The 17,172-nt window shown below is 35.3% G+C and overlaps 1 protein-coding gene across 1 annotated transcript; it reads left to right on the forward strand.

Annotated features, from left to right (window-relative positions):
• Window positions 1-13,427: 13,427 nt before the first annotated feature.
• LOC131640556 (uncharacterized) lies at window positions 13,428-16,220 on the forward strand. The gene is made up of 6 exons (XM_058910951.1): window positions 13,428-14,022; window positions 14,103-14,314; window positions 14,381-14,579; window positions 15,350-15,435; window positions 15,565-15,656; window positions 15,751-16,220. Exons 1-6 carry the CDS (start codon window positions 13,930-13,932, stop codon window positions 15,987-15,989), a joined length of 921 nt encoding a protein of 306 aa, XP_058766934.1. The 5' UTR covers window positions 13,428-13,929; the 3' UTR covers window positions 15,990-16,220.
• Window positions 16,221-17,172: the final 952 nt, after the last annotated feature.

Raw genomic sequence — 17,172 nt, forward strand, 5'->3', positions numbered from 1 at the left:
GCTTTTCCCCGTGTATTTCCTTCTCATGTTGAGCTTTGTCCAGAATATCTCATTCCTGCAAAAACTATCAAAGACAGAAAACTTGCAATATATATGTTAGGAATGTTGAGGCTTAAGCCCAGCAATTGATATAATAAATCAATTCAATTATCACATTTCTCTCCCTTTTTGTCATAACATCAAAAAGCATAAAATATTCAGATGAAAAGACACAAAGAGTGAAGAAAGAAAAAGATAATATTTCATTGATTAGAATCAGAAGATAATACAGAAGCAGATGCAAGAAACAGATGCAGAAAAATAAAGAAAACAAACTAAGACACAAGACAGACTACGACTGGCTAAACTTAGAAGCTAAGACTGCCAGAAGGTTCTTAATCTCAGAAGTGTCCGCAACTTGCTTCTTAGTAGCTTCTTCTTGAGTCTTCATAAAGGATTGGAACTCAACATTTATGTCATCTTGCTTATCCAGACGACTAGCCGGGGTTGCTTGATTCTGTTGGAGCTCCTTCATAGTGTTCACCAGAACAGAAATAGAAGAACCAGCAGAAGCAGCATCAAAGTTGTTATCCAGAACACGATGATTTGCATCAGCTTCAACCATTTGAAAATCTTCAGGATTTTCCTCAACAGGAATATCTTCAGCATGATGCTCTAGGCCTTGAAGAATGGCAGCCAGATTCTCTGGAGCAGTTGGAGTCTCAGGTTCTGGAGGGTACTCAACTTCTGGGTAGGCCATTTCAGGAGCCTTTTTAGAAGGATTCTCCCTGAACCAGTTGAACAAAGCCTGAAAATCTCCAGTCAGAACTTTGTATGGATGTGGCTTCCACACAACGATTGCTAGAGGATTTTCTTCTTCAAGATCATCAACAAATGGCTTCTCTTCTAGAGGCTTCCAATTGGTGATGGGGTGATAGTACCTGCCATCATCATACTGCAGAAGGAATCCAGAAGGACCAGGAGCAGCAGCTGGCACTCTTTCTAAAGATCCAGAAAGTCAGCCTGAATCTCCCTTCTAAAAGCTCTCCAGAGCTTCCCAGCAGCTACATGATCCAGCTTGGAATCATGAGCAACCTTCAGAACATCTAAACCTGTCCTGGCCTTGTTAGATAAAAACTCAAAACTTGCATCAACAGAAGGTTTTGGAGGTTTAGTTCTGAGAGGTGAGATGGGAGTTTGAATAATGAGAGTAGAGATTGGCTTATCTGGGTGAGAGAAGGCATATGGTTGAGGAGCTCTATCCAGAACAAATAATGTTTCTAAAGAGGGTGGTTGACAGGATTCAGCTTCATTGTCAGAGTCCAAGACTAAGACAACTGAATCAGAAGTTGGTTTGGGTTTACGGGTATATTTCTGCATGAGGTTGGTGAATGAATCAGAATGAGAGGATTTAGATGAAGTGAAATTGCAGAACACAGGAGTGTCTACAAGAGTGTAGTTGGAATGTGGAGGAGGTTGAGAAGTGGATATAGTGGCGTGAGGAGGAATGATTGTGTTTAGGGGTGTGGCTTCAAAGATAGGTTCAGAAACTGGGGGTTCAGAAACAAGAATAGGCGAATTGTCTTTAGACTTGGGTGAAGGAGGAGGGGTAGGAACTTTGGTGGTTGGAGGTGGTTTAGCAGGGGCTTTTTCTGGTGGAATTTCTGGGGTAGCTTCTATTGATACAAAATTTGAATTACAAACAGGAGCAGAACCAGGTTCAGAAATTACAATACCTGAAGGTCATTTCTTATTTGGAGGCCTAGCAGGTCCTTCTCCAACTGTTTTCCTTTTCTTCTCCTTCTGCTCAACTATCTTCTTTCCTTTCAAGTCTTCCTTCTGCTTTTACTTTTCCACTTCTTTCTTCTCTAATTTATGTTCTTCTTTCTTTTCTTCCTCCTTATTTTTCTTCTCTTTCTTCCTAGCTTCCTTCCGTTCCTTCTTCTCTTCTTCTTTCTTTTCTTCTTCTTCCTTCTTCTCTTCACTGTTAGTTGGAAGATCTAACTTTCTTTTTGTTCTTCTTTCTTTCTTTTCCACTACTTCTGGAACTTGAGTAGCAGTAGTAGCAAGTTTCTGTTTACTAATCCAAATAGGGTCACAATCAGAACCTACTTCCTTGTGCATAACGATGTACTGGACAATAACTTCTGGAAGTTCGTTTCTGAAGAACAGCTCGAGGTCAGCCAGAGCAGGACCTCTTCTGGACCTAACTTCAGTGTTTTTACTTGGGGAGAAATACCAATAGACTGAATTATACCCATTTTCTTCAGAGTATGAGCATTCAAGATACTTCCAATAATGGTGTAAGGATCTTTGAAAATGCCAACATTCTCCTGATGTTCAACTATTTTTGTATGAACCAAAATATCTGTGATTATTCTCCCAAAAGGAATAATGTTTCTTTTGTTGTTCGGATACTTCAGTCTGTTTTCTTCTCTAGAATCATTCACAGCGTGCCACATGTGATTGAAGATGATGTAGGGAAGATCCACTTTTACTTGTTTACCAATACAATACATAATGTATTGTTGGTCCTTGTTAACATAGTTTGAAGAAATTGTAGATTTTCTGTGGTAGATGCAACCCATAAAAATCTTAGCCAATATATTGTAAGGAGTTTTCAGATCCTTAACTTCTTTAGACTTCTTTCCATTCTGAAAGATTTCTGCATATACAACATCCCAAACAGTTCTTCCAGGAGTTGCTTCAGTAACACCTTCAGTGTTTTCCAATCCAAACAACTTCTTTAGAAGGTTTTCTGTGATGGAGAAAAGTTCACCGTGAACTATAGAGAGAATGGCTTTAGGCATTACAGTTTCATGAACCTAGAATTCCTCAACTAAATCTAGATAGACTGGTCCACACAAACCATAGAAGAAATCCCCCCATCCTTGAAAAACCATGTTCTCTGTAAGATGAATATCATGTTTTTCCAGATTATCAATATCCACCATCAACTCACAGATAACTTCTAACTGTTCCAACGGAATCAAACAGGTTTTCTGGGGAACAAGTTGTTGCTCTTGAACTTGTTCTTGTTGATGCTGTTGCTGAGAAGACGAGCCAACATTTTGCTTTGAAGTAGCCATTGAAGCACTTATGAGATTTCTTGGTTTCTTTTTAGGGTTTGAGAAGAGAGAAAACAGGAGACAGAAACGCATAAAACTAGAGAATGATGAATGTGTGAAAAGAGGGAAAATGAATGAGGAATGAGTTTAAATAGCCACGGACGTGAAACTAAATACAATTAAATTCTGAGAATGAACAGTTACAGAATGTAGAGAATCAAATGCATTTAATGTTGAATGACGTTAGGAGAGATAACGTGAGATTTGAAATGATTTGCACAGTTACCTAGGGCGGTATCTCATCAACTGCACACATGCTTGTCCCTTCAGAATGAACACGTGTTCATCACTTGGAATAGCTGGTGACAGCTGTTTTGCTTTAATAGAGATTCTGATTCAACTTAGACATATGAAACGTAAGTAATAACAGAATCAAAATATCTAAATGAACAACATATCCAGAACATCTGATAAGAAAATAAATAAGCATTTCAAATCTAATCCATATATCAGATCTTCTCATCCTTTCATTCTGGGCATAAATCCATACTGATATTCTTCAGAATGGCCTTAAACCTATCTTTAGTAAGGGGTTTTGTGAAGATACCAGCCCATTGATGTTCTGTATCCACAAAGTTTAAAGAAAGAACACCCTTCTGAACATAGTCCCTAATGAAGTGATGTTTAATCTCAATATGGCTTGTTTCTTGCTGTACCAAGAGATCAGATGACTTCGCAGAAACTGGCAGCTTCCAGAAGTACTTTTCCTTTCAACTCTATCTCCAGCGTAATCAGCATCACAATAACCTACTAAGTTGTATTCTTCAGATCTTCTGTGGACTAAACCAACATTAGTAGTACCTTTTAGATACCTCAGAATTCTCTTAACAACAGTTAAGTGAGATTCTTTAGGATCTGATTGGAATCTAGCACACAAGCATACACTGAATAAAATATCAGGTCTAGAAGCAGTAAGATATAGAAGAGATCCAATCATACCTCTGTAGAGCTTCTGATCTACCTTCATACTTACCTCATCCTTACCTAATACACACGTTGGATGCATAGGAGTCTTTGCTTCTTTGCTTTCTGAAAGATTAAACTTCTTCAGAAGTTCTTTCACATACTTGGTCTGATGAACATAAGTTCCTTCAGAAGTTTGATTGATCTGGATCCCAAGGAAATATTTGAGTTCTCCCATCATGCTCATTTCAAACTCTGCCTGCATAGACTTAGCAAACTCCTTTCCAAGTGTAGCATTAGATGTTCCAAATATAATATCATCAACATAAATTTGGCAAATTAAAATATCCTTTTTAAAGGTTTTACAGAAGAGAGTTGTATCCACTTGTCCTCTAGTGAAACCATTATCCAGAAGGAAAGAACTTAATCTTTCATACCAAGCTCTGGGAGCTTGCTCTAGGCCATATAATGATTTCTTTAGTTTGAAAACATGTTCTAGAGACTTAGAGTCTTCAAAACCAGGAGGTTGGTGGACATATACTTCTTCATCTATATAACCATTTAAGAAGGCACTCTTAACATCCATTTGATACAGAGTGATGTTATGCTGAGTGGCAAAAGAAATTAATAAGCGAATAGATTCTAACCTGGCCATGGTGCAAAGGTTTCTGTATAGTCAATACCTTCTTGCTGACTATAGCCCTGAGCAACCAGTCTGGATTTGTTTCTTACAACTTCTCCTTTCTCACTTAGCTTGTTTCTAAAGACACACTTTGTTCCAATGATGTTAAATCCTTTTGGTCTTGGAACCAGATCCCAAACATTATTCCTTGTAAAATAATTTAGTTCTTCTGCATTGATCAACAGAAGTTGGCTCAATCAGAGATACTAGACCAAATTGATATTCTGCATTGTTCTTAAGGAATGCTCTTGTTCTGATAGGATCATCTTTTCTCCCAATGATAACATCTTCTGGATGAGCAAAGTTGAGTATAGAAGATTTTCTGGGTGTTGGCTCTTCAGATATTCTAAGATTCTCTAAAGAGGCAGCAACTTGATCTTCTGAAACTTTGCTTCTGGGTTCTTCATGATCTGAGTTAGAGATTTCTATATCTGCAAAATTCTCAAACTGCTTTGGCTTTTCAAGACCAAGCTTATCATCAAATCTGATATTGATTGATTATTCAACTACAAGAGTTTCAGTATTGTATACTCTGTAGCCTTTTGAGCGTTCAGAATATCCAAGTAGAAAACACTTCTGAGCCTTAGAATCAAACTTATGCAGATGATCTTTAGTATTCAGAATATAGCATACACATCCAAATGGATGGAAATAAGAAATGTTGGGCTTTCTGTTCTTCCACAATTCATAAGGAGTCTTATTTAGAATAGGTCTTATGGAGATTCTATTCTGAATATAACATGCAGTGTTAATTGCTTCTGCCAAGAAATGCTTAGCCATATTGGTTTCATTGATCATGGTTCTGGCCATTTCTTGTAGAGTCCTATTCTTTCGTTCTACAACTCCATTTTGCTGTGGAGTTCTAGGACAAGACAAATCATGGGCAATACCATTTTCTTTGAAATAAATATCAAAGAATCTATTCTCAAATTCACCACCATGATCACTTCTAACCTTTATGATTTTGCATTCCTTCTTAGATTGAATCTGAGTGCAGAAATCAAAGAACACAGTATGAGACTCATCCTTGTGTTTCAAGAACTTTACCCATTTCCATCTGCTATAGTCGTCTACGATGACTAATCCATATTTCTTCCCTCCTATTGATGCTGTTTTGACTGGGCCAAAAAAATCAATGTGCAGAAGTTCTAGCGGCCTAGAGGAAGAGACAACATTTTTAGACTTGAATGCAGGTTTTGAAAAATTCTCTTTCTGACATGCTTCGCAAAGAGCATCTGATTTATATTTCAAATTAGGGAGTCCTCTGACCAGATTAAGTTTGTTAATTTGAGAAATTTTTCTCAAACTAGCAAGTAACCTTTTGATTCTTAAGATCAAAAAGATCAATCTTGTAAATGTTGTTCTTTCTCTTGCCTATAAATAGGATTGAGCCATCCTTCTGACCAATAGCTTTGCAGGACTTTTGATTGAAGATTATGTCATAACCATTGTCACTTAATTGACTTATGGATAATAAGTTATGAGCTAATCCATCTACTAAAAGAACATTAGTTATAGAGGGAGAGTTACCAATGCATATGGTTCTAGAGCCAATGATCTTGCCCTTCTGGTTCCCTCCAAAATTTACTTCTCCAGCAGATTTAAGCTCCGGGTCTTGGAACATAGACCTTCTTCCCGTCATGTGTCGTGAGCACCCAGAGTCCAGGTACCATGACATGTTTGCCTTTGTCTTTTGAGCCTTGAAGGAGATCTGCAACAGGAATTATCTTTTCCTTAGGTACCCACATTCTTTTAGGTCCTTTTGGGTTAGTTCTCCCCAAGTTCTGATTGAACTGAGGTTTAGCACGGGATTTATCATAAGATTTTCTGGTGTGTGCAACATATTTCTTGGTGTGTGTTATATGGAAACTCTTAGCATGTGATGTGTGCCTAATATCATGATAATGGCCATACTTGAATTGATCATACAAGGGTTTGTATGTAATAATCATTTCACCAACAGGTTCAAGTTTATATGGGGTTTCACCCTCATAGCCTATACCAATTCTCTTGTTTCCACTTACACCATATATCATAGAGGCTAGCTGACTTCTGCTTATACCTCTAGATAGAAAATTTCTGAAACTCAAGTCATATTCCTTCAGAATATTGTTCATACTTGGAATAGACTTTTCTGAACTTGAAGATGATTCAACATCTTTAGATTGTTTTAAAACTTTTTCTTTAAGTTCAGCATTTTCTATTTCAAGTTTCTTAGTTTTAGATGCAAGCTTTTTCAGCTTTTTGTATTTGATACTAAGTTTAGCCTTGATTTCCAAAAGTTCAGTTAAGGTGGAAACTAACTCATCTCTAGAAAGTTCAGAAAATACCTCTTCAGAATCTGAGTCTGATGTAGATTCGGACTCTTCATCAACAGCGGCCATCAGCGCTATGTTTGCCTGCTCTTCTTCAGAGTCTGACTCTTGATCAGAAGAATCTGAGTCATCCCAAGTAGCCATAAGACCTTTCTTATTTTCAAATCTTTTCTTAGGCTTTTCCCTCTGAAGCTTTGGACATTCATTCTTGTAATGTCCAGGCTCTCTGCATTCATAGCATGTCACCTTCTTCTTGTCTGATCTTCTGTGTCCAGAAGATTCTCCTTTTTCAGGCCTTTTGAAGTTCTTGAAGTTCTTGAACTTTCTCTGCTTGCTTTTCCAGAGTTGATTTACTCTTCTAGATATTAGAGACAATTCATCTTCTTCTTCTTCTGATTCTGACTCTTCAGAATCTTCTTCTTCAGCCTGAAAAGCGTTAATGCATCTTTTACTATTAGATTTTAATGCAATGGACTTACCTTTCTTCTGAGGTTCATTTGCGTCCAGCTCAATTTCATGACTTCTCAGGGCACTGATCAGCTCTTCAAGAGACACTTCATTCAGATTCTTGGCAATCTTGAATGCAGTCACCATGGGTCCCCATTGTAATACGGTGAACTAAATTTTTATATTTAAGCAAGCAATGTTGCGGTGAGCAAGAGTCGCCACCGACTTTTATTTTATCCAATTTATAGAAAGGCTAAAAGAACAGAAAAAGACCTTTTTTGAAAGAGATTGAGTTTGGGGGTAAGTTTTACAAAGGGAAGGTTTAAAGCACCATTTGTATCCATGGTTATCCATGGGCTCTTAATTGCTTAGCTCACTTTGTTTTCAAAAAGTTTGAGAAGTTTGAGAAAAGGGATTTGAATAAGGACTTTAGCTTGTAAAATAAGCGTAGCCTTTTTGAAGATTTTTGAAAGAGGCAAGTTGAATTTAAACCAGAGCAAGCAATTAGTAGCAACTACCCTAAGTTTTGAAAAAAGTTCTTTTAGCTTTTCAGGGCTATCCATACCATATGAGGGTAGGAAATCCTTGTATTGGATGTAAAGGGTCATCGAGGTTTATCGTTCACCATAAGACTGACCCTGCCATAAAGAGGGCAGGTAGTCTAAGGGAAGGATATAATAGTCATTCTTAGGAAGCAGGCGAGGATACCTTAGCAATGGGGACAAATTATCATTTGCCGAGGCAACTTCGAGGGACAAATTTGATGATGAATGAACTGAGGGAAACATTTGCTTTAGGTATCCTCGGAATCGAGGGACTTGACTATTCTAAAAGGCAAAAATAACAAGGCAAAAGGCAACAGTATAAGGCAACAGGCAACAAGAGGGGTTACCCAAAAGTGTGTGTGTGTGGCATAATCAGGTGGTTTAATTCAGATAATTTATCTTGTAATTAGTTATTCTAGGTTAATTTAAGGCTTGCACTCCCTAAGATTACTAATCACGCAGTTAATATAAATAAGATTAAAGGCAGAAAATAAAATCCTACTCTATTACAATAAACACATGCGGGGAAGGGGAAAAAAGAATAATAAGGGCAAGAAATAAAAGGGAAAATTAATGCCAATGCCTCGAGCCTTCATCGCACCCTTGATCAACCCTGAAAATTACGAGCGAATAAGAGAAAATGTTAGTGCAATAAAGATCTACAAACCCTAATCGATAAAAAATCTACAAACCCTAATTGATAAAAATCTACAAACCCTAATTGATTAAAAATAAACCAGGTTTAAAACAATTAATTTATATACAATAAACAATTTAACATTATTGAGAATTAAGAAAATCGAAAGTTTGATTAAATTAAGAATTAAATAATTTATGGGATCAACCCTAATTAATTAATTAAAAGCAAATGTGAAAGACAATTATTGTAAAAAAAATTATTATTTTTAATATTATAAGAAAAATCGAGTTTTCGATTAAATAATTATAAAAAACATTTTTTGTAATTATATAAAAAAATTATTAGAATATGCAATTAATAAACTAAAAGAAATAAATAAATAAACTAAAGGGAATTATGCAATAAAAAATAAAAAAATTAGAAAAGCTTAGCTTTGATTCAGTGTGGTGAGCCTCTATAGGAACATGGTAGACTTGCGCTCTTGTATGCGTTGGATTTGGCAAAGGGAACGATCCGATGTCTTCTGGTGGAGGGTTTATGGTGTGCGTGTGTTGACTGGTTGCGCTGGATCTTTCAGGAACCAACATGTCAATGAAAATAAAAAATAATGAGAGACCCCCCAGGGATCGAACCTAGGTCTTGAGGCACCACACATGTTTCGCTTCGCCAACCGTGCTGCACGTTTTCGCTGTTGTTAAAATATCCATAAAACAATATGTAAAAAACAAAAGATTCAAAATTTTGGCTAAAAATTTGCGCGCCCAGCTTGTCTTCGTCTTCCTCGTTGGAACTTTTTTAGAACACCACTCTTTGGAAACGGTTTTTAAACGTTGCCATAGCCTGCATAAATCAAAATCGTAACACAATGCGAATAAATTCCAGATAAAGACATGGATTAACAGGAAATCGGGTCCTGAGTTCAATGGTGGTCTTCAATTGGTCTAATTTTTCCTGAAACGTTAACTCCCAAATCAATGCTTGAAAAACCCTAGCAATGGCAATCGGTCACAAATGTGCACAGAAACGAAATTAAATGTCCAGATAGTATCAAAACATCATCAAGATCAAGGATATGCAATCAAATTTCACAAAGAGTGCATGAATCAATGTAATCGAAACCGAAAATATAAGCGCAAACCGTGAGGTATAAGACTCTGTTCTTGACTTGTTGATCGATTTTGATGATTGGTATAGCTCCATAATCGTCCAAGGAATACGTTTGAAGCCTCAAAATGTTTTGTATCTTCTCCAATATCTCAAACCGAATTCAAGATTTTCTTAAAATTCTTTGAGCTTTTGAACCGGTCCCCTGGCCTGCGAATCCTTCTTCTTTGATCTGAACATGTTTGTGTACTTATAGGGGATGCGTTAGGTTAACAAAATTCGACTGAATCTTTGATTTGAAGGAGATTGATATTTGATTTGGAGCTTGATTGAAAATTTCTAAATTTGGTTCAATTTCACTCATTCTCTTTCCAATCTCCATAACCACGAATTTGAATTAAATCATGGGCTATTTTGATGATAAAAACTGATTGCAAACCTTTCTCAAATCAAATCTTTGATTTTTTATTTGAATTACTTGATTTATATCATTTTTAATGAAATAAAAATTAATATAAAATCAACTAAAATTCATAAATTCGTGGCATTTGGATTTGAGAGTCTTGGATACTTGGGAAACAAGTTTGGACCATAAAAAGTTGGGCCTCTTTGCAAAGAAATCCATTTTGAAGCCTTTTGTTTCACATTTTTTCCTTAAAAATGCCCCAACTTTGACAAGGCATATCTCCCTCAATTGTTAAGGTATGGAAGAGTTCTAGGACTTTTTGGAAACCTCAAGATGTCCTCTACAAGCCACTTTGGGAGCTTTTTTCCATTTGAAGATTTTATCTTGATGATATGGGCTTTGACAAAAAACTGCTTTTGGTTGACTTTCAAAAAGGACCCGTAATGTTTTGATCCATATCTCTCAAATGAAGCATTTTTAGACTTGTCATGTGAGGGACAAAGTTGTAGAGAATTCAATTTCCTTCAAAATGAGCTTTGGATGGGAAATTTCTGATGTTCCATGTGAAAGTTATGATCAATCAAAGTTCAGTTGACTTTTAGGTTAAAAACCCTAATTTAGAAACTTTGAGTTTCGTTGATTTCTGAGCTTTCCTTGATGAATCATGATCAAACCTTGATCAAATGATGAATTATACTTCAAAATAAGGAATTTGACCAAAAATCAGGAATTTTGACTGTACTTTGACCACAGTTGACTTTTAGGTTAAATCAGTCGACTGTTGACCATTTGAACTGTTGCCTGAGCAATCTTATGAATCAGAGCTTGCAACTTGGCATGAGGATCCTTTGAGGCATATGTGAGACCATGGGTTCCATTTGAGGCCTTGACTTATCCTTTTTCACCAAGAAATTCAAAACCCTAGTTTTAAGAGCCTTTGATTAGGAGAGTGTATACTCAATTGAGTCTTGAGCTTATGATGCTTGCATGAAAATATGTTGGGCAAATTTTGGGGTATGACAGCTTCCCTTGTTCAATCTTCTTATACCTGAGAAGGTAGATTGGCATGTGTTCCAGTTGGAATTTGAAGGTAGAAGAGGATTGAACACTAGAATACCCAGGAATTTGCACCATCGGGGATGGGCTTTGAGATGCCACCAGGATGTAGAGAGAAGTGATTGAGATGGGCTTGAAGATGCCATCAGAAAGTTGTCTGAGATGGGCTTAAAGATGCCATCTAATCTTGATAATATGAAGGACAGAATGAGTCGTACATTTAGACTATATCCGAGCTCAAAGTATTGAGAAATAGTTATTGAATGTTGGTCGTGTCATCACCGTTCGTGGTAAATGAGATCTTGGAAGGTCGATCGTGTCAGCACTATTCGTAGTAACTGAATTAGATCTTGGAAAGATGATCGTGTCTACACCGTTCGTGATGATAGAATTAGATCCTTGTAGGTTGATCGTGTCAGCACCATTCGTAGTAACTAAAATCAAATGAAATTTAACATTTGAGGACTTTATCCCCAAAAATAAAAATACAGGGACGAAAATAAAAACACGTCAACTTACAGGGACCAAAATACTATTTAAACCTTTAATTTATTAATTGGTTTTAGAATTTATTTTTAAAAAAGAGGAATTAGTGGCGTGATTTACCATTAGTAACATGGAAATGACGTCGCAACTTACGATTAATGCAAACTTTTTAATTCAAAACAACAATAGATAGTGACATGATTTTCATGTCACTAATTAGTGACATGAAAATCACGTCGCAACTAAAGCTGCTTTTTCTGAACCCCAACTGTTGCGCCTGCTTTGACTTCAATGTCATGAATCTCTGTGCAAACATTTCCGACGTGATATTCAAGTCACTAATTAGTGAAATGAAAATCATGTTACTACGTAGTTGCCACCCGCTCTCATGCGTCGTAATTAGTCATGTCGCAAATATCAGTTTGTGATGTGTTTTTACTTATTGTGGCGTGAAATTCACGTCACTAATGAGCTTTTTTTTTGTAGTGAGTCTACGCTCTTCTCAAGAAGTTTAATGACCAGCGCCTCCTTCCATGGATTGCACGGTTCTTGAAAAAGCTTATCATCCATTATGGCCTTTGTAACAATCAGTTTTCTCCTTCAAGAGAGACTTTCATAAGTCCATTTTCAATCAGGTTTATTTTCTCCTTCACAGTAGTGGGTCCTTGACCTTCACTAAAAATATCCCAGAGCGACGTCCTATGAGGCTTAGGTGCACCTCAATCCGATTACTTGACTAGCGGCAATGACGTAGAAGCGGCAAAAACAAAAGGCTTCATCCGAAAAACTTTTACTTTTTCTTTTAACTAATTCTCTAAACCTTCAATTTTTCCACTAACTTATATGGTTTTCATCAAATTGTTATAGGAAAAACTTGTTTAACCATTAAGTAAGAAAATTAATGTTGTACAGACTCGAAGCACTTACAAATGTGAATGGAGATAGTAGTATTCTTTTGTTTGTACAAAATTATGTGTATATAGTTTATAGGGTTAATAGTCATTTGCTCCCCTGCAATAGTAGCGATATTCGGTTTACCCCCCTTTTAAAAAAAAAATTGTTTTACCCCCCTATAATATTAAAATTGTAAGTCTTTTGCCCCCTAAGAGGGAAAATTACCCCCTGTAAAATATATTTTTTGATTTTACTCCCTAGTTTTTACACGTTTAGGGGGGTACCCAAATATTACAGGGGGAAAACAAATTTTTTTTTAAAAGGGGGGTAAACCGAATATCGCTACTATTGCAGGGGGCAAATGACTATTAACCCTAATTTGTATCAATAGAGTACACATGTATTTTTGATTAATTTATTTCTTTTTTATCTAATAATTATATATATTTTACACAAAATCACCTATACATAATTTATTAATGAGAAAAACTATACTTACACCATTTTGTAACACTACACCATAAATTGATACACAAAATATACTATTTTTATTTTTTTATAATTTATTTGAACTTTGAGTTATGTGCCAAGCCAATTACCTTGTTACAGCAATAGGGTGTAAGCTACGGTGTAGATACAAAATGGTGTCAAACTAGCACAGCTCTTTATTAATTTCTTACAATAATTGTTGGTCGAATATGGCACTAAAAAGCCCAATAAAATTAGGATAAAAGACTTTCCATACTGACCTGCATACTATTCTTAATAAAATGCAATTCCCTTTCCAAAAAATAATATATAATATACTTTGTGTTTTTTTTTGGACAAGAACTATACTTTGTGTTATGTCTTGACACGGTTGTAGTTATTGGCTTATTTATTACTAGCACTTAACTGTGCACCCATACATACTCAGCACTTGATCAAGAAGAATCCCCTTGTTCTTGACCCAAAAAGAAAAGTTTCTAGAAACAATAACTCATATTTTCCTTCTTTGGATCTTTCTTAACTTTTTATTTCCTTTCCTCTCCTCTTTCACCGTCACACACACTCTTTCCTACGTTTTCATCCTCTTTTTAATATCATTTCCCGGTAAAGACCGTCTTCTTTTCAGTTTCAGTCAGAGATCACCATTTCCTCATAAAACCGACACGACTTTTTGTTCAAAATACAGAACAAACCAACGTTGTTTTCAAAATGCCCGTTGTTTGTCTTACAAGTTTTAAGGTTAAAGCGTGAACGCGTTGTTAACTTTTCTTAAAAGTTTGAAACAAAAACAGGATTCGGCTTGAGATAGAAGCTGAAACTTCTCCTTGAGTTCATATTGTTTCCTCTGGTACGGTGATGTTTGATATAGGAACAATGCAATCTATGTCGAACCTTGATTGCTTTCTTCATCGTACAACACCTGTAGTACCATCTAAGTTGCTTCAGCAGGTTTTTTTCTCGTTTTTTTATTTGTTTCATTTTGGTAAACTAGATTGAACTTATTTTATTTTGATATTTTGAATCGACAGAATGAGATTGGAAAGCTTAACCGTTTATGGAATCGTTGCTGTGATAAAGAAGCAGTTGAGTATTTCAGTTTGAGTAATCTTTGGAATTGCTATAATGAGTGGAGTGCCTATGGAGTTGGAGTTCCAATTCACTTGAATGATGAAGATACACTTGTGCAATACTATGTTCCTTATCTCTCTGCAATTCAAATATTCACTAGCAACAATTTCAGGTATTTTACTTATCATAAATGTGAGGTTGTTAAGTTCTAGTTTTGAATGTTTTGAATTTGTTGCAGAGAAGAGATTGAGTGTGGTGATAGTGAGACACGAGATTCGTTGAGTGATTCTTACAGTGATGATAGCGAGTGTGATAAGGTATGGAGTTCATCAGAAGAAGGAGAGAACCTCTGGAATTTGGATGATCGACTGGGTCACCTTGATTTCCAGTATTTTGAAAAATCAACTCCTTATGAAAGAGTTCCTTTGATGGATAAGGTCAGTTTAAGAGTTCCTTTGAAAAATCAACTTCATCTTTATCCATAGTATTATTTTCATGTTTTGTCTTGCAGTTAATTGTATTTTGCTTATTACATATTTGCCGTTTTATTTCCTGTATGTTGGTGTGGGGTTTTTTGGAGCTGGTTTAGTGTGTTTTAGTGTGGGGATGCTGTGCTGATTTTTGAGGGGTGATTTGTTGTTTTAACTTCTGTACTGGTGTAACTCTGATTCTATTTCCTCTTCTCAGCATTACTTATGCTGTGGTGTTTTAATGATATATTTTCTTTGGCTTTCCAAAAAAAAAAACAAGATGACAAGCCATAGACTAGGCCTAGCATTAGGAATTTTTTTTTTTTTATAAATCTATTTGACTTTTCAATGTGAATCCAGAAAACTCATTTTCAACTGACTAATAAGTTAGAAAAAATAAGATAATTGAAAATATGAATTTAAGAAAGTTTGGAATTGTTAGTAGTCTAGTTGAGTCTAATTAAATCTTATAAATCAATGTATTAGGTGAGATTGACCCATTTATAAACCTATATTCAAGTCATGTATTGTCTAATATGGAGGTCAAAAAAGGAAATGCCTTAGATATTTGATGAATCAAGTTGAATATGTAAGCACTAATTTAGGATGATCATAAATAATAATGAAAAATAGCACTAGTAAAAAGTTAATTTTAGCAGAGAAATCCATTTTAGCACGACCGTTGATGTGAAAAGGTAAAAAGAATGTATCATTGACAAATTGGTTATCGCTTTCAGATTAATGGGTTAGCAGAAAGGTACTCTGGTTTGATGTCACTTAAAAGCGTTGATCTTTCACCAGCTAGTTGGATGGCAGTTTCATGGTATTAATTACTCTTCCTTGTTATAACAACATTTACTTGATTCATATTTTTCTTCTACTTGTGGTCTTTCTACAATTAGTATAGTTATAAATGGTTAAATTAACACATTTTAGATTTAACATTTTTTAGGTACCCAATATATCATATTCCCGTGAGAAGGACAATTAAAGATCTTTCAACATGTTTTCTCACTTACCATACACTTTCATCTTCCTTCCAAGGTATTACTAGTCAAACAATTATGTGCATATATTTACCATGTCTAGAAAAGTTTTTAACAAAGAATGTGCACTAAATGGACTCAAATTTGTGTAGATAAGGACCGTGATGATGAAATGGAAGGAACACAAGAGAAGAAAGGTGAAGCAATCTGTCTGGCACCATTTGGTTTGGCCACGTACAAGATGCAAGGGAATAATTTGTGGGTTTCAGGAAAATGTGGTAGGGACCAAGAAAAGGTGGTTTCGCTATGTAGCGTGGCAGATTCATGGTTGAAGCAATTAAATGTCCACCATCATGACTTTAATTACTTCATGGGTATTAGGCATGGCTAAATTTAAGAATTAAAATGCACTATTGCACTTTGTTTACCCAATGAGGAATGATGACTTTTGTAGTTCTTTAATACTCTGAGTAGACTCTTCTGAAGTAGATTGAAGAGAGGTAGATGAGGAGGTAGGAGTATTTACTAAGTCGAAACTATTTACAACTTTAAACTTGGTTTTACTTTTGTACTGTATTCATTATCATGCTATTTAATACTAGTACTTACTTGAGGTTTGAGAAGTCACATTTTATTTTTAAATGCCACCTTGCAATTGGTTATATAAGTATCATGTACAATTAAAATGTACTATTAAAACTAAACAATTAAAATTACATGAAAAATTATTGGGAATATCTTTATGAATAATTACCTAAAAAAAAATCGATATAATTCTTTCATTGTTTTAATTTTTTTTCATTTATGAAGATGTTCCAACAAGTTCATTTATAAAAGTACAAAGAATATCAAAGTAAAATGTATACTCAATTTTTTTATGAAATAAAGTACAAGACTATTATAATATCTACTATTTAAATTTTATAAAATGGCATAACTCATCTATACAAATAAAATGTGTCATTATATATATAATTTGTATAGACTCTAATTTGTGAGATTTAGATTTTTTCTAATACATCTTATCACACTAACCACTATTGAGTTTAGAGCTTTGATTTTACCGGTGGATGATCTCAATTGTTGATATGTGATATTTGGATTTTTTTCAATACCCCTCCATACGCATAACACTATTGAGTTTGGTTTGCATATATAAATGGTGGGCGACCTAGGGATCTCAACTTGCCTCCATTAGCATGGATCCCCGTGGGGATTCTCCGTTTGGGACCCCAAAGACGGGGATTTTTTTTCCCGCGGGGACGGGAATGGGGAACAAAGTCTCCCCGAAGGCACTTCGGGGACGGGGGTGGCGTATATATCCCCCGCCCGGTGGAGTCCCCGTCCCGCCTAAAGTAACATAATGTCCTTAAGTTTTATATAATTTTAAATTATTATGGAAGTTTATTTGTCATTTCATATAATTAATCTTATACACAAATTTAAAATATATATATATATATATATATATATATATATATATATATATATATATATATATATATATATATATATATATATATATGTATTGTAAGTAAAAGAGTGAGATATAAATGATTATTTCAATTTTTTTA

Source organism: Vicia villosa, unplaced genomic scaffold (genome assembly GCF_029867415.1).
Source record: "Vicia villosa cultivar HV-30 ecotype Madison, WI unplaced genomic scaffold, Vvil1.0 ctg.003191F_1_1, whole genome shotgun sequence".
In the NCBI taxonomy this organism is placed as follows: Eukaryota; Viridiplantae; Streptophyta; class Magnoliopsida; order Fabales; family Fabaceae; genus Vicia; species Vicia villosa.

Excerpts from the sequence above, each read along its gene's own strand:
- LOC131640556 (XM_058910951.1), top strand. The coding sequence starts at position 13,930 with ATGTTTGATATAGGAACAATGCAATCTATGTCGAACCTTGATTGCTTT. Across the intron at positions 14,580-15,349 it reads GAGTTCCTTTGATGGATAAG|ATTAATGGGTTAGCAGAAAG; the intron begins GTCAGTTTAAGA and ends TATCGCTTTCAG. Across the intron at positions 15,657-15,750 it reads ACTTTCATCTTCCTTCCAAG|ATAAGGACCGTGATGATGAA; the intron begins GTATTACTAGTC and ends AAATTTGTGTAG.